The sequence below is a fragment of the Phoxinus phoxinus genome (assembly GCF_949152265.1).
Source record: "Phoxinus phoxinus genome assembly, chromosome: 23".
NCBI classification, from domain to species: domain Eukaryota; kingdom Metazoa; phylum Chordata; class Actinopteri; order Cypriniformes; family Leuciscidae; genus Phoxinus; species Phoxinus phoxinus.
Genome location: NC_136898.1, coordinates 10,214,078 through 10,232,439, shown reverse-complemented (window position 1 = coordinate 10,232,439; position 18,362 = coordinate 10,214,078). Strand labels below are relative to the sequence as shown.

The 18,362-nt window shown below is 39.3% G+C and overlaps 1 protein-coding gene across 1 annotated transcript; it reads left to right on the top strand.

The window, feature by feature from the left end:
- The first annotated feature begins 582 nt into the window (after positions 1–582).
- LOC306991801 (uncharacterized protein) lies at positions 583–17,141 on the top strand. Its single transcript, XM_079599984.1, has 15 exons — positions 583–898; positions 1,448–1,568; positions 2,085–2,192; positions 2,848–2,884; positions 2,994–4,843; positions 4,975–5,002; positions 5,136–6,904; positions 6,996–7,044; positions 7,323–7,366; positions 9,282–9,324; positions 9,450–11,293; positions 11,454–11,490; positions 11,644–11,727; positions 11,943–12,026; positions 12,115–17,141. Exons 1-15 carry the CDS (start codon positions 795–797, stop codon positions 16,329–16,331), a joined length of 10,419 nt encoding a protein of 3,472 aa, XP_079456110.1. The 5' UTR covers positions 583–794; the 3' UTR covers positions 16,332–17,141.
- The last annotated feature ends 1,221 nt before the right edge of the window (positions 17,142–18,362 follow it).

The window sequence follows — 18,362 nt, the reverse complement described above, 5'->3', positions numbered from 1 at the left end:
TAAAGTGGGAAACAATAACTACCAAACAGAATTTATTATACATCTATTTAATTATTAATATAATTTAAAATTAGAATAAATATTAATATGTATATATTGGTGTTGTGTTTTATGACATCTTTTACAGGAGCAAACTGAAATAAAAAATCTGTAGCCATACCAGTATTATGTTAACATGAAATGAAGACAGTCTGAACCTGTAATTTATTGTTGACAACTCTGTGTAGAGTACATCATCAACTTTTATTATATCCTTCAAAGTCAAATGTAACCGGTGGGATTAAATGGGTTAAACTAATTGTTACATGCATACTTAGACCTATAAAATAGTTATGACTCAATATTAAGTGTTATTAAATGGGTGTGACCTCGAATGTTCACGTGGGTTACAAAAAAAAAATCTTTTTGGCGCCTCGTGGAGACGGGAAACAATTTTTATTTGAGTTATCACTTGTAATAAACATTTTTTTTTTATCATTTGTGCTGTATTTATTTATTTTTTGGACATATTCTGTAAATGCACGCGAGAAGGGGAACGAATGACGACGATAGATTTATTTTGGGGGGATCCGTCCTCAGTTTAGTCCATTTCCGCTCTACATAGGTGTTCTTCCTGGTTGTTGATTCCTATGTGAAAGTAGCAACATTTCGGCCATGAGCAAGTTCCAGTAGAATGCACGCGACGATTGGAAAATCGCTCGATAGCGTTGAATCTATGTAGACGCGCGCGCGCTCTTTTTGCTGTCAAAGCATCTCATTTTGCGCTGGAGGATCCATGCAATGCAATATTCATTATGATTAAGTCCAAAATGCCCGAATGCTGTGCCGCAGCAAACTGCAAGCAGAGTGCGGACCAGTCCAACGTTTCCTTCTTTAGTTTCCCGCTGGATCCTGATCGGTGAGTGCAGCCTTTTGTGCGTAAATGCAGTCGCAATTTAGTCAATGTTAAATTTTTCCTATTTATATTTTTATTTAAGTACAGAATGAGCAAATTAGCTTTATTTGTTAGCTGGTTAGCTTCTGCCCCCCTTTTGCAATGATTCATTGAATGCATTAAACCCGTATTTTCAGTTTAGGCTTATCATGTTGCTATCATTAATCTTTATGCAGTGATTGTTTTGCAAAGGTTTATTTTGTAGCTGGCAGTTATGCAATCATCTTTCGTGTTTCTTCAAAGTGATAGCTTCAACTTTTATTATGGGGTTACTGTAAGCAAACGAGTCCTGTGCACGTTCGCCATCATCAGGCCCTTCCCAAAATGGCAGGAATTGAATTCCCTCAGAATACGTTATTCTGTTTAGGGCTTTATTTGTGCTTTGCTGGTTTCTTTTTGTGGTATTTTGTAACATCCATTAAACAAAAATGCTTTGTTTTTGGTGATTTTTTTTTTTAAACGTTAAAACATATTTATTTGCACTACTGCAGTAACCTTACCTCATATCTCTAGATGTAAACAATGGCTGGGTAACTGCCACAGACCAGATCTGGAGACCAAAACAGCTGAAGATTTACACAGGAACTACAAATTGTGCTCAAAACATTTTGAGACCTCAATGATATGTCAGCAAGTAAGTGAGAATTTTCTGTTTCTTCGTATCTGGCTATATCTGCTTGATGTAAGTGAACAAAACCAGTCAAATTAATTTGTTTCCTAGTATTGAAATGTGTAGTGTTGTGTCTCTCTCTCCCCAAACAATTTTTGACATGTCATCATATGTTTGTAAATGTCAAATTAAATTTACTACATAGTTATTAAAGTGAGTTTTGTGTGAAAGCAGATTTAATCAGGTCTAAATATAGCATGAATGTTGGTGAATTGCCCATGTTTGATACCACATTTAAATTTATTTATTTTGTTTATGGGTGCCTGCAAAATAAGACTCTTGAGAATAGGATGTTATTAAATTGATAATTGGGATGTCTTTTCTTTTTTGGTATAAATTGCAGATATTTATTCACATTTTATTTGAAATATAAATCATTCCCAAATAATAATCCCTGTCCCTGTCCCTGCCCCCCAACCCCATGTCAGAGTATGCCCCTGTGTGGTGTAATGTATAAAACTCCTTTCTTTCTTTTTTCAGAGCGATCTTAAGTCTGTTTTGAAGGATGATGCCATCCCTACTATATTTGATTTTGCATCTAACCAGGACAATGCACAAACTAGCAACAGAAAAAGGACAAGGGAGAAAGTGAGTCTCTGATTTACAATTTATTTTAACAGAATCTTATTAGTTATTACATATTAGTAAATCAGTAATGCATGGTCTCTAGCAACTCCTGAAAAGAAGGATCTACCAAAATCTGGTAAGCCTAAAGATGATGTGATCTGTTCTGCATCGGGCAGGTTTTAAAGAGTTTCTTTGTAAAGAGTGGTACAGTGAACCCAGAACATAGTAGCATCAAGTGGAGTTTCTGAGCTAACTGGTTTTGCATGCATTGCATACTGAACCCTGCATAAGACTAACTTCCAGCATAATCTTACACAATACAGGCTTTTATGAAGCAACATAAAATAATGGAGCAAACTACTCACCCTTTATTGTTGATGCTCAAAGTTAAATATGCAATGACAATGTACACAAACACTTTAGGGATTGAATTCTGTGTAGATAAATTACCATTTGAATGCAAAATGTGATTCCACCATTTCATGTAAATTAAATTTCATGCTTGTAATAGTTCTCAATGGTCCCTTACCCAACAAGCATTTTATCATTTTTAGCTATCAGTAAAGAAATGTATTAGCTTTTTCATGTATTGGCAATTATTCATTGTTTTTATTTGTCATGTAGTGTTGACTTCAAACATTTAGCACAATGATAATTTTTTTATTATTTTTTCCAGACAGGAGATGGGCCGATTGTCACAAAGAAAACTAAAGGTAGATAATGTATCTTTTTAATTCTCTCTTCTTTTTTTAATTACACAAACTAATTACCGGGGATTCTCTGCTATTTTTTTCTCTCTCTCCTTTTTTTTTGGTTTTGAAGGTGTCACTGATAGCTCAAACCCCTCTGTGGCAGAGGTGGTAATTAAAGTTGAGAGTGACTCAGCAGAGAACATTGAAGCTCAAAATCCTCCTGCACATGATGAATCAGAGGAGGATCCTGCTATTTCCAAAGCGAAGGAAACTTTGAAAGACTACTTCAAAGAGACGTTAGCCTTCACTGGTTTCAGCATCGCCAACAATGCATCTCTTAACTCTGTTAAGCCTTTGGGGAATGACCCAGCTGGGCCGCTTTCAGTCAATACCATATGTGCAGAGAAGATCGACCAAAAAGAAGTGCTCAACTTAGGTGAAGATGTGATGCGTGAGGAGATCCGCAATAGCCTGCGCCTTGCACGCTTCTTTTCCATACTTCTCCAAGACAAAATAAACATCGAGGGCAAGGATCAGATTCCTTTGTTTATCCGCTCTGTCACAGGTGAAGGCTTCCCACAGAAACACCTCATGGGATTCCTTCCCTGTGATGTCGACTCTGACAGTCTGTTCCTAATGCTTATATCCGAGATCCGCAACAAGTGGGGCCTTCGGATGGAGCACTGCCGTGGCTTCACCTACCTGTCATCAGGTAGCATGTGTCAGAAGCTGAAGGATCTCGCCTGCAGGATGTTGCGGGATTTTCCACAGGTAGTTTTGTCCCCCAGTGAGCCCTACGCCTTCAACATGTGGTTGATTCGCTCCATGCCTATCCTTCCAATTCAAGACGTCGTTGATACTGTAGAGCAGGTCGCTGCCGTTATTAGGCAATCAGAAACTCTGGCGAAGAAACTTGATTTCAAGATCACCGCTTCATACAGCCACATCAAAGGTGAGGTGGACCGAGTCAAGGATTCTTGCCAGAACCATTGGGAATATGGCACAGATGCTTTCCAGACAATGCTTGATATCTTGGAGCCGCTTTTGAGCAGCATTGGAGAGATGTGCACCAGTGCCCTTTCAGATGTTGATGCAGACACTGTCGAAGTGCTTCTAAAGCTGAAAGAGAAACTGAAGAACTTTAATTTCATCATTACTCTTGTGGTCTTAAAAAACACTCTGTGTTGTGTGAGCATCCTGAACCCCAGCCTCAGGGGAATAATCAGCATCAGCAGCACTTTACAGTACACCATCTCAAACGCCTTAAAGCTTCTCACCAAACACATGCAGGAGATTGACATTTTTCACAGGAAGTGGTTCTCTGATGCATTGGGCAGAGCCAAGAAGTTGGGGGTGTCTGTCAATTTGCCAGTGGAGATGGTGACAAATGGTGACGGCACAGAGAAACCACAAGCATCATTGGAGGATTACTACAGGGAAGCACTGAGCAAGAAGGTTTTGCAATACCTTGTTGATGAAGTCAAAAGAGTCCTTGGCACTGAAATGGCAAGAATCCTCAGATGGTTGTCATTGGTGCCCTCATATATGGCTGACCACAATTTTAGCATCCGCAAAGACAAAGTTGCTGATGCTAACCTGAATAACTTGGCTCGTCCTGACTCCTTTTATGATGAGCTGGGCTGTTGGGAAGTGAAATGGAGGCATGCTAGCAAGCGAAGGATTCTTCCCACTAGTGTGTTTGCAACCCTCAAGATCCCAGATATAGGCTTTTACCCAAATGTACAGAGCCTGTTGAGAGTGCTGGGCACCATCCCTTGTGTCCACGCAGATTCAGATGTGTATGGGCAGTACGACATGGTGCTGGACCGGTATCACACCTACATGAAAGAAGTACCAGTGGAAAAAAGACTGAGCAATATGGCCTTTGTTTATGTCAATCAAGATGTCCACTTTAGCATTGAGGAAATGGTTGAGGCGTATGTAAAGAAATATCCAGAAATCCTGCAGCTATTACAGGAGGTAAACATATATTTTTATTGACTAATTTTTTTACTTGTGTTATATTACATTTACAATTACAGGAGATAATGGCAAAAACAAACTCAAATATGTTTTTAACCTGCTGTTCATTCATGTGTGTGTGTTTTTAGGATGATGTAATGGAAGTGCAACCATCAGGTAAAACTTCTTTCTTCTGACTGAAAAATGTTTAACGTCGTCTTGTTTTCATAGCTCAAACAAGATTAAATTAAATTTTATATCAGATGCACAGTTTTTGATTTTTTTTCTTCTTTTCTTTCTTTCTTTACAGTTCCAGAAACCCGTACAAATGACGCTTCTAAAGAAGATGCGGAAGAACAAAGAGAGATGACTTTAAATATGGACGTTGAGAGACCGAAACCACCCGAGTGTTCAGAAACTGATAAAGAGGCATTAAAATCTGCATTACAGGCTGCTGTCACTGCAGCATATAGCAGGCAAAGCAGACACACTCAGGGTGATCAAGATCAAGAAGTAGAATATGTGACCAAATCTGAGATGAAGGAAGTCCTTAAAGTGTGTGAGGATGTTGTTAGGGATAGGATTCTTTCAGAGGTCAGAAATTCATTCTTCTCCCTGTTTATCGACAGAGTTGTCAGATTTGGAGAGACTGACTACTTACCCATCTTCCTCAGATTTGTTGACAGTTTCGACGTCATGCGCCTTGAGCTTATGGGATTTGTCGAGGTTACTCTTGACACTGAGGCCATTTGCGAACGACTTTATGATGTTGTCACCAATGAGTGGAATCTTGATTTAAGCTACTGCAGAGGTCAAGCTTACCTTGGCTCTGGTGAAGTGTCCTACAAGCTTAAGGCTTTTGCATGTAAAATACAGGAGAAGTATCCTCTTGCTATATGCACACATTGTTCATGTTACTCTTTCAATACCTGGTGGTCAAGGTCAGTTCCAGTAGCTGCAGTCATCAGAGCCATAGACACATTAGAGGAGATTGTGTCTTTTTTCCACAGCATGCCTGCCCTTGAGAAACAGTTAGATCAGGTCTTAGCCATAGGCCTAAGAGAGAGCTATGAGAAAATCCATGAGCTTCAAGGAAAATTCTGCTCTTCTTGGCTTGAAAAGCATGATTCTTATGAAGTCTTTGCTCAGATTCTGGAGCCTCTGGCAGATTGGCTAGAAAATATTGACAACTGTCAACCACAAAGATGGAGTTTGGTAGTTTCCAACAGAGCCAAAAGACTACTTCAGTTAATTCGGGACTTTGACTTCATTGTGGCAATTGTTGCATTAAAGAATGCCTCATCCTTCACCAGAGAACTGAGTGCAGCGCTACAGAAAGACCATTTTAGCGCTGCCTCGCAGCTCAGCCAGATCAGTGGTATTGTGGCCACACTTAACCGAGTGAAGACCAACATCAAGGTTTTCCATCAGAACTGGTTTGATGAAGCTTGTTGTTTTGCTCAGAGTCTGGGTGTGCAGGCTAAAGTGCCTGATAGTGTGGTTGTTCCAAGGGACAGCCTCTTGAAACCAGGTTCATACTACAAAGATGCAATGAGTGTCCCTTTAGTTGACCACCTGATAAACATGGTGAAAGATTATTTCTCTGATGACCACAAGGAGGCACTCAACTTATTGTCCTTGGTCCCATGCTCCGTGACAATGAGCTATGTTTTTGAAACGCTTAAGTCAAAACCTCCATTGTACATTGGTGACCTTCCAGATCCTGACAATTTCTTCACGGAGCTGAGCTGCTGGAAAGTGAAGTGGAAAACGAAAGTGGTTAGTGTAACCATACCAGAGACCATTTTTCAGACTCTGCGTCTACCCCTTATGCAGTACTTTGCAAACATCAATACGTTGCTGAAGATTATGTGTGTGTTGCCAAGCACAGCTTTGGAATATTGTGGTGAGGTGAAGCGGCATAAAATGTATCAAAACTACTTGAGCAACACCTCACCCATGGATAGATTGCCCTGTTTAGCCATGCTTCAGATCGGCACTGACTTTAACAGAGACCTAGACAGAATGGTTACTCAGTGCTTAAAGCTTACTCCTAAGACGCTGGAGGGCATTTGCCTGGTAAGGATCAGTTTTGTAAAAATTAAGTTGCTTGTGTAAAATGTTTCATTTGCTTTCCAGATGTGTTTCTAATGTCGGTTGTGCTCCACAGGACAAAGAATCCAAAACCCTAGGAAGGACTGTTGAAATAAAAACAGAAGGTATGTTATCTGATTATTCTTAATGCTTTCTTTTTCTTCCTCTTTTAAAAAAAAGACTCAATCTAAATGTTTTTCCCTATCTTTTGGGTAAGGGAAAAGTGTGTGTGTGTGTATGTATTTATATGTAATGTATGTATATCCATGTATGCGTGTTTATGATGTATACTTGTTTTACTGGTAGATAAGTTGTCTACATAAAGATCAATAACATGCATTAAGAAAATAGGGTGAATTTTCAGTTCATGCCAACTTTAATGCCCACTTTGCCAACATTGCAGATGATATCCACATGGATGAAGTAGAGAACAGGGACACTCTGCAGGTTTGTAAAGTTGCATTAATGATTATGTAGTATATGACCTCATATTTTAAGTGGGTTTAGAGAAAAGTGTAGATTGGTGATCTAGTTAAAAATCGTTTTGAACTATTTTGAGTAAAACGTTGCTTCATATCATGTTATTTTTCAAGAGATCGCCCGATAATGATTTTTATTTATAACCGATACCAATTATTTGCATGTTTTTGTGCCTGATAACAGATATATAGAACTGATATTTATTTATTGTTTTATTTCGGTTTTTGACAATTATAACAACAGCACTGAACTAAACAAACTGTTTTATTTAACACTTTAAATACTGTAATTTTTATTTAGCAATTTCATTCCATCACATACAGAACACTCTTCTACATCAATAAATAGAGTGAAAAAGAGCAAATAAAAAAATACAGTGCACTGTCACTAAAGTGTCTTTTATATATATATATATATATATATATATATATATATTTGATAAGGTAAACAAACAGGTAATGTAATATAGCATATACAAATTCTGATTATTTTTATTTTATTTATATCAACAGCATATTAACAACAGGCTAAATAAATTTACAAAGTCTAATGTTTTCAAATTGAGAACATAAATAAATGAAAAGGGAGTCTATCAACTCACTATAAATATAAGCATTCGTTTTAAACGGTTTATCTGTTGTTTGATTACCTATCTATATCTATTGATATAGATAATCTGTTTAATTTGTTGATAATTTGCATCCCTAACATAAACGCAATTACCGAGTCCATCTCATCTGGCATGTTATCAGAATTATTCATTTCCACAGAGCTGCAATTATATAGATGTTTATTAGCTAAATAAATGTTATATTGTAAACATTAATATAATTTAAGGCATTTCAAATGAGTGAATTTTTTTTTTTTAAAGCTGCATACGGTTGCCATGCTGAAGCATTTCCTGAGTCAAGTCAAGTCATCTTCATTTATATAGCGCTTTTAACAATGTAGATTGTTTCAAAGCTGCTTTACAGAGATAAACGTATAATTTAAAGGATAATTTCGGTATTTAACACCTTGAGTCTATATTGTAGTTTGTTTTGGATGAACAAGAGTGGTGGACAGCATTTTTTTGACAATGGTTCCTCTCTCGAGTTTTTGACTAATAGAATTGGCCATGGACCCATTTAACATTGGAGTCAATGGGCATGTCCGAAAATGTCATTAAAACAGCCAATAATGTTCGTTTACAAAACTGTTAAACTCACCGAGTGGTTAGTGGTGTTCGTTGATGATTATAAACAATATATCGTCGCAATATATGATTCCAATCCGTTTATTTTGCTATAGTGGAACTATTTTTTCAGACACTTCACAACCGTGTAACTTCCGCTCAATATTTGAATCTGAAGCGTTAGCACACTCCCGACCACTTGATGGCGATAACCGATGTTTATGTCTCGCGGCACACTCACGGTCACAGTCGAGTTCAACTTCATATTGCACTGGTCAGTGGTCACGTCTTTCAATATTTTCAAGGTTTTGTTTGTTTATTTCGCTTACTCTCCCGGAGCACAGTTGCTCTGCTCGCTAGCCTTATGAGAAACGGAAGCGAGCAAAAAGACTACATCGACCAAATGTAAACAGCCCCCTTTCCGTTATCTTAAATAAAGTTTATTAATTAAGGGATGCAAGTTATTTTACCTTTGAACACCGTTGTTGGCTCGTCTCCCCTCAGACGCTGTGCTGTGATGGCGGTCTTGCGTGCAATTCTCAAAACGACCACAATATTGCGGTGAATTTATCGGTTAATTCGATATTACAAAACCGATACCCAATTATGGGGAAATGCTTAAATATTGGGAAAGCGATATATCGGTCGATCTCTTGTTATTAGTTTATTGCTTTTTTCAGCTTTATTCACAAGTACTTCTTTTCACAGGACAAAGACTCCAGAACACTAGTGGTGAATTCTGAGATAACAGGTAGTGGTTTGTAATTTTTGGGACTGGCTTTTCATTTGAATCCTTGATGTGTTGAGTCATTAATGTAATATTTGTTTAATTTAAACTTGTACATTATCTAAAATAATGTTTACACTGCCTTCTAGAAGCAGATATCCACAAAGAGGGAGCAGAGAGCATAGAGACCCAGCAGCAGCCTGAAAACATAGAAGTAGTTGCTGAGGACCAGCATGTAAAGGTTAAAGATGTGGAGCAGGTTGTGGATGAGAATGGACGTTCTGATGAATCAACAGATAACATAAGGAACTGCGAAGAAGTCTTCAAACAGGCAGCCATACTTGCAAGGAGAAACTGCTCGTGGATCGACCTTAACAAACCAGAGCAAGATGCTGTTGTACAGAAACTTGCCTCATGTCATTGGGTACAGAAGGAAGGGACATCATTTTCAGAAGGAGAAATGCTACAAAGTATTGTGAAGGCCATACGAGAAACAATCCTCACAGAAGTTCAGGACTCTCCTTTCTTTTCCATCATCACTGATAGAGCAATCTCAGTGGGCGCGGCAAAGTTCCTACCACTCTTTGTTAGATATGTAAATGACTGCATTCCTAAAGTGGAGCTCATAGGTTTTCTACCCTTTGATGAAAGCTCTGATCTGGATTTGCAAGCTAAAGCTCTTTCAACCACACTTGAGGATGAGTGGGGACTTCAGATGGGCTGCTGTCGTGGCCAGTCCATCATGTGCATTGGTACAGGCAGCCAAAGTCTCAGGAAGATGGCTTTGGGCTTTTCAGAGAGCTATCCGTTAGCTGTGAACACTCCCAGTGAGTCTTGTGGACTTGCCTACTGGCTGGCTTTAAGCCTACAGAATGCCTACATTACAAAGGTTTTAGAGACGGCTGAGGATCTGCTACAGTTTTTTGACCAGTCACCCAAATTAGAGAGTGAGCTTGCCAAAACCATGGATGGGCTTCTGAATACCCCACGGGAAGCACTTGCAGAGATCCCAGAGACCTGCTTGTCTAGATGGAAAAAGAGAGAAGACTTTTTCGATATTCTGGTGGACATGCTAGAGGGAGCTCTGAACTGCTTGGATTCTGTGAGCACCAACTCCAGTGGGTCATGGAGTAGTAGCATGTCACTGCATTCTCAGACCCTGTGCACAGCTGTTAGACGGGTCGATTTTGTCATTCCCTTAGTGATCTTGAAGAACGCCTGCGCTCCCTTGAGGAACTGCAGCACTGTGTTTCGCTGCGGAAACCCTGCTGACATTATTTGTGAGCTTGAGAAGATTATGCCAATAATAGATTCTCTTAGGAAAATGTTGGACAATGTGAGTGCAGTGCATTCTACCTGGTTTGAGGAGGCTGTGCAGCTTTCAACTAAGGTTACAGGATTTCAGTCATATGCAGAATCTGTTAGCAGCTATGATTCACCCGAAGCATTCTACATGGAAGCAGTTAGCTTACCAGTTCTAAATGGTTTGATTGAAGAAATGAAGTTTAACTTCTCAGAGAATCACCTAAAAGCCCTGAAAGTGTTGTCCCTTCTGCCAACGTGCAACCCTCTTACCATTCTCCCAGAATCCACAGACAAACTGCACACAATATACCTGAGTGATCTCCCTGAGCCAGAAACAGTTGAAGAAGACATCAACACCTGGGCCACAGTATGGAGGGAGAAATATCAAGATGTTTGTCCTCCCACCTCCATCTCTGAGACTCTGCTCCATAATGAAGCCAAAAACCTTCCAAACATTGCTACACTTCTTAAGCTTGTGGCTGTCTTGCCTAGCATTAGCATGGAGTGTGATCTAATGAAGACAACCCTAAATGCCCTGAGGACCTTACTTAGAGATGGTATCTTCAGCAGAGGCAGCAAGACTGATGCAGTCATGCTTCTTATGCATCGCCAGACACTGCAGAGCCTGGAGGAGGTGATTGAGAAATGTGTGGATGGTGATCCGGAAAGTCATCAATTTCTTGCTCAGGTATGGTACATTTCTTAGTCTTTATACTGTTATAATTCATTGTATTCAACAGTGTATTTTTCTGTAAATTCTTATATTAGTTTTCTTATAAACTGATAAATAAGTAATGTTTCTTAAAACCCTGTTCTGTTTTATTTTCTGATTGTATTAATACATGTAGGTAAAAGCAAGAGTTAATCACCTGAGAATGGAAGGCGGTAAGAAACAAATTACTTAAAAAAATATATATATAAGTAGAAAAAAATATTATTGATATGGTAGTTGAACAGTTTTTTTTTTTAACAGTTTTTTGAGTAGCTGTAATAAGCTGTTGTTTTTATTCTGACACACTCTTGCCTGTCCTTTCTCAGAGGTGATTGCCATGGCTCCACAGGAGATGGCTGTGGATACAAATTGTTCTGGTTATCCACAAGAGGCAAAGGATGCTGGAATCGGTCAGTAATACTAAATGAGAAGTATTAGTACTAATAACCTAGGTACATGAATGTAAATCATCTCTGTTTTTTCTTACACAATAATGTCTCCTCTTTTGTTTAGATGTTAAAACAGTTGCTCCTAAGAAAATTCCAGTAGAAACCAGTTGGTTTTTTGAGTAGCTCTAATAAGCTGTTGTGTTTTTATTCTGACACTCTTTCCTGTCCTTTCTCAGAGGTGATTGCCATGGTTCCACAGGAGATGGCTGTGGATACAAATGGTGCTGGTTATCCACAAGAGGCAAAGGATGCTGAAATTGGTCAGTAATACTAAATGAGAATTACTAGTACATGAATGTAAATAATCTCTGTTTTTATTTACACAATCATGTCTCCTCTTTTGTTTAGATGTTAAAACTGTTGCTCCTGAGGAAATTACAGTAGAAATCAGTGAAATAGAAAGGGCTGAAGAAATACACATCATAAGTACACCTGACCAGCCATCATCTTTAATGCTCATCAGTTCAGACAAAACCACAACTGCAGCTCAAGTCATCCCTGCTTGCAGCTCTCTGCCGACCAGCACAACTGACCAACCAACAGAATCTGTCCAAGATGACACTATGCAAACCACAACAGTAGAACATGATGGAAGTGATCAACTGATCGCACTTGCTCAAGATGTAAATGATAGGTCTGAAGTAATTGATCAGTGTGGAATTGGTCTGCTAGTAACAGGAGATCAAATTGTAACTAATCAAGGTGTAACTGAGCAGTCTATTGAAGAACGGCCAGTTAGCATTGTTCAGTTAGTATCAGTTGACCAAAGTGAAACTGAGCAACCCATGGAAACTGATCAGTTTGTAGCAACAGAACCACTTGAAACAGACAAGCCAGCAACAGAGAAACAAAGTGATTCATCTATAAATGCTCAAGATGAAGGTTGTCACACAGTAACAGGGTTAGCAGATGGTCAGTTAAAATCAGAGGATCAGACTGAATCTGTTAAGCTCATTGCAGTTGATTACAGTGTAAATAATCAGTTGGTGTCAGTAGATCAAAGCGAAACTGATCAAGTCATGGAAGTTGATGAGAGTGGAAATGATACATGTGCAGTTGAAGATCAAGTTGGAAATGACCGGACAGCAACAGGGGAACAACGTGTAGTTGAGCAGTTGACAGTTAGTCCAGTTGAAACTGTTCAGTCTATAGTAAAAGGTCAGGATGAAGCTTGTCAGATAGTTACAGAGATGGACAATGAGGGTAAAACTGGTCAGTTGGTACCAGGGGATCAAATTGAATCTCATGAATTTGAGGCTGTTGATTGCTCTCGAGATAAACATTCTGCAGCATCAGGTCAGGGTGAAACTGATCAGTCAGTAACCAAAGATCACACTGTAAATTATCAGTTCATGTTAGGTGGCCAATTTGAAATGGATCGGTCAGTAGTAGAAAGTCAAGATGAGGCTGGTCAGAAAGAAATTGGGTTAGCAAATGAAGGTGAGTTAATACCAGGGGATCAAAGTGAATCTAATCAGCTCATGGTAGTTGAATCTGGAAATGAACACTCCTTAACAGCAGATCTAAGTGTAAATGGTCAGTCAGAAATAGTAGATCCAAGTGTCACTCAACAGTTCATGGTAGTTGGTCAAGTTGAAAATGATCATTCTGTAGTAGAGGATCAAGATGACACTGCTCAGATAGAAACCAGGTTTCCGAGTGAAGGTGAAACTAGTCAGTTGGTATCAGGAGATCAAAGTGGATCCGATCAGCTTATGGTTGTTGACTCTGGAAATGAACAGTCCTTAACCGCAGATCAAAGTGTAACAGGTCAGTCAGAAATAGTAGATCCAAGTATAACTCAACAGTTCATGGTAGTTGGTCAAGTTGAAAACGATCATTCTGTAGTAGACGGTCAAGATTACGCTGCTCGGACAGAAAATGGCTTTCCAAGTGAAGGTGAAACTAGTCAGTCAGTATCAGGAGATCAAAGTGGATCCGATCAGCTCATGGTAGTTGACTCTGGAAATGATCAGTCCTTAACAGCCGATCAATGTGTAACTGGTCAGTCAGAAATGGTAGATCCAAGTGTAACGGAACAGTTCATGGTAGTTGGTCAAGTTGAAAATGATCATTCTTTAATAGAGGGTCAAGATGACACTGTTCAGACAGAAAACGGGTTTCCAATGGAAGGTGAAACTAGTCAGTTAGTATCAGGAGATCAAAATAGATCTGATCAGATCATGGTAGATGATGACTCTGGAAATGATCAGTCTGGAACTGAAGACCAAGATGTAACCTGTCAGTCAGTAACAGAAGATCAAAGTGTACCTGATCAGTTCATAGCAGTTGGTCAAGTTGAGTCAGATCAGTCTATAGTTGATGGTAAAAGTGAAGCCGGTCAGACAGAAACTGTATTTCCAAATGAAGTTGGAACTAGTCAGTTAATTTTGGGGGATCAATGTAGATCAATGCAGTTCATGGTAGTTGAGTCTGGAAAGGATCAGTCTGTAATAGCAGATCAAGGTGGAACTGGTCAGTCTATAATACCAAATGAAGTTGGAACTAGTCAGCTAGTTTTGGAGGAACAATGTGGCTCTGATCAGCTCATGGTAGTTGAGTCTGGAAATGATCAGTCTGTAACAGCAGATCAAAGTAGAACTGGACGGTCATCAGCAGATCAAACTGTAGCTGATGCATTTGTGGAAGATGCAACTCATCAGCCTATAGTAGAAGATCAAAGTGGGTCTGGGTTAGCAGATAATGTTGGAATTAGGCAGGTAGCATCTGGGGAACAAAGTGGAACTGATCAGCTTGTGGCAGATGTTCCCTGTGGAAATGATCAGTCTGTAGCAGAAGCTCAAAGTGGAACTGTTCTTGCAACTGCATTGAATCAAAGTGTACCAGATCAGTCTGTGGAACTTAGTCAAATTGGAACTGACCAGATAGTACCAGGGAATCAAAGTGAAATTGATCAGTTTGGCCCTGACCAGCCTAAAGTAGCTGCAGAAGGTGGCACAAATCAATTCAATTCAGCAGCTCCAGATGGCTCAAACCAAGATACTGCGGCAGTACATGTTTGCCTTTATCAGCCCTCTGCAATAACTCCGAGTGTTACTGACCACTGCACACCTGTTTCCCTTGAGGACATTACTGATCATCCCATAGCAGCAGAATCAGAATGCACAGACCAGTCTGAAGTAAAGGCTCATGATGGTGCAGACCAAGTAATTACCCCGGATGGCACTGGACCTGAAAAAAAAGTTTTTACCCCCTACAATGCTGATGCTCGAGAGGAATTGCTCAAAGAACTATGTAACATACAATTCTTTTCCATAGTCACTGAGGAAGAGTTTGCAATTGATGGCCAACTGTACATCCCTGTAGGAATACACTACCTTGACAAACAAGGCATTCAGAGTGAAAATATATTAGCATTTATCCCCCTTACCACAAATATTGCTTCATTTGTGGATACTCTCACCATTGTCCTCACTGAGAAGTGGGGTTTGAACTTGGCACTCTGTAGAAGTCAAACCTTGGCAAGAACAGGTGCCTCACTCTCTCAGATGACACAGGCATCAGCTTTGCTTTCCCAGAGACTCCCTCATGCTTTCAGTTTCCCGAACCCTGTTACTCTGAAGTCTTTGCTAGCCAGTTTGTCCTCCCTGAGAGAGATAACTCACAGTTTTGAGTGCTTAGAGCAGCTGTTTATGTGGTTCTCTGAGGATGTTCAACGAAGGTTAAGACTAGAGGATGCTGTTGTACATTTGTTCCAGAAGGACGAAAGGAAAGCCAGTGAGCTGAAAGCCAAGATCAGCAGCAATCAATTGGCATTGAGTCATGAGGTTCTGGAAATTACTACAGACATTTTAGAGGCCATCGTACTTTGCTTGAATGAGATGAAAGGAAACCAAGATAATGAGGCAACTACAGCACAGGCCCAGAGCTTCCTTTCTGCTGTCCAAAACTTTGATTTCATATTGACAGTTGTAATTATGAAAAACATCTTGAGCCTCACCAAAAACCTAAGTCTGAGTCTTCAGGGAAATTCCTATGATGTGTATCAAGCTGTAAACCGCCTGTCTGATCTCCTGCCCTCTCTCAGTGAAACGAAGAACAGTATTGACATGCACCATCCAACCTGGTTTCAAGAGGCAGTTGCACTAGCTTCTAAGCTGCAGGTACCGTCACTACAACCACCCTTAAATGTGCACTACAGAGAGGACCTCAGTAAAGGGGCCATTGAGCACTATATTTCTGAGGTGGAAGGGATCTCCCAGGATGTTCTGTCTGCTCTTCGCTGCTTGCAGGTTGTGCCTTATGTCATGTCAAACGTGGAGGGATGCTGCAAGGACACTGAGTTTGTCAAGGTGTTTCAAGATGACTTACCTGACCTACACTCCTTCCACACTGAGCTGCAGAGGTGGAGGGACAGGTGGCAAGATCCTTCTGCCACTCATCAACACCTACCCGACACTGTTCTTGGAACTCTCAAAGTTTCTAACATCCAGTTATTTCCCAACATTTCAACCATCCTTAGGCTCCTGGCAGTCCTGCCCTTCTCCAGCATGCACAGTAGCTTCAGACAGGGAAAGATGAAATCTGAGCTGTACCCTCTGTAGTAGGTTTGACTCTTAACTTCCCCCAAACAAGCTCTCCATTAGGTTGTCATACACTGCTGAAACTTCAGAATGTCCCTCTGTATTTTCTAAACTGTAGATTACATCTGATTGTAGGTTTCAGTATGTTTATTTTATTACTTAATTATGAATTAGACCTGTACACTTTAAGTATAATCACATAACGGTTTTATTGATGTTTTGTCTTTTTTTATTTTCCTTTTACGTAAGTGGCATGGAAAAAGAGGACTGCCAATTGGGACCAATGTCTTGCCAAAAAAAATGAGAATAGGATGCCCTTGGGGGGGCCTCACTGCTTTGTGCCTTTATGCAAAAACCCTACATAACTGAATCACGAAACAAAATGTCTGGATGGACGCTTTCAGACCAGACTTTCTGGAAATTTCCTAATATCTTCAGGAACTTTTAAAGACTTCAAATCATGTAAATCCCCTGAGATGCGTTGGGGGGTTAAGAAAATCATGTTTTATCACAATAAATTATGATGGTTGTGTTATACTGTCAAAATGTCATCCCACGGCACAAACTAAAAATGGTCTGTCCCTGTATCATTATGCGTGTTACAAATGTTGATTTGTTTGCAGTTTTATTTAGATGAATGGATTTTTCTGTAAACATTTCTCCCAGAAGCCCTCCTCATGAAGGAAGCATTCATATATATTTGACTAAAATAAATAAAATCATTGAAAAGAAGCAGTGTTTTATCTGGATCTCTGCTCAATTCAAAGTCAAAACATTTAAAGCTGTCCACATGATGGCAGTGTACACCTTTCGAAGTTTGGGGACTACTTGTGGGTAAGCATTTTTGATTCCTGTATTCTATTTGTGTAGCTTTTTGCCCTAAGACTTTTTTTTTCCTTAGATGATTTTTCATGCATTATAGAAACTAATTTAACTATATATATTTTTAATGACTTGAATAATTGTCCAGTAATGTAAAATTGCACAAAAAAAAAAATGCAATACATGTATGCAACATTAATGAAGTTTGTTATTGGTGCAGTATTGGGGTGGCAGTTAATAGTTGATGTCATTAGATGGTTGTGCAGTGTTCAAATATTTCTTTAGTTCCTTGTTTTAATTGCTTTATTAATACATAGCTTAAAAAAAGAACTATCAAAGCTATAAAGACTAAGGAGAAGAATCCTGCTTTTTCCCACTGAGTCAAAGGTAGTTAATGATTAATGTCTTCACTTTTTAATGCCGTTTTCTAAGAGTTCAGGCTTTTCACAAAGTAGCTATGGCCCCCTATAGCCTATCGATGATTTGCAGCCATTCTTTAATCCTTTGGTTCATAGACTGCAGATCCATCATAGAATATTGTTTTCAGGAGTAGATTTCGAGATGTCGTTGAGAAGCAATCAGTCTCCCATTTCCATGTAACCTTGGACCTATGATTCACCCTTGGGGCTTGAGTCTTTAACCTTTTAAGGTCATTTCTTGTGAGAGCGGCAGTATACATGGTTGGAAAGGCAAGAAAATAAAGCTATTAACAAGACAACGCCACAGTAATTGCAACTACAAATCAATCAAGGCCTGGTTTATTACTTTATTATGTCAGACTGAATCTATGACTTGCAGTCAAGAGAAAGTAGGAGAGTAGCGGTTCTGAGACCAATGAAGACCATTCCAAAGAATGTATGTTTTTTGTAATTTTTCTTTCTTTTTCCCCCTGGGGTAGGATTACCATGTTTTTGCCAAGAGCTTAAGTGATTTAAGTTTGTATCAAGACAAATGCATGATTTTTGATCAACAGTTTCATCAAAGCATTCAAATACATCCATACTCTTATTCTACTCTGTTGTTAATTAGGAAAGCGTGGTGAGAAAATAGTGTGCAAAATATATCTATCCCGAAAAAACAATTGCTTGTTTGGTCAGTTCACAGCAGATTTTTTTTTTAATGTGCCGTTGGATAGTGTACTTACAAGCCAAGTCCTTGTCCATCTTCATCGACCAATGCGTTTCGCATACCACAGTGGTTTCGATTTTCTCCCCATTTTTCCACAAGCAA

Excerpts from the sequence above, each read along its gene's own strand:
- LOC306991801 (XM_079599984.1), top strand. The coding sequence starts at position 795 with ATGATTAAGTCCAAAATGCCCGAATGCTGTGCCGCAGCAAACTGCAAG. Across the intron at positions 5,003-5,135 it reads AATGGAAGTGCAACCATCAG|TTCCAGAAACCCGTACAAAT; the intron begins GTAAAACTTCTT and ends CTTTCTTTACAG. Across the intron at positions 7,367-9,281 it reads AGAACAGGGACACTCTGCAG|GACAAAGACTCCAGAACACT; the intron begins GTTTGTAAAGTT and ends TTCTTTTCACAG.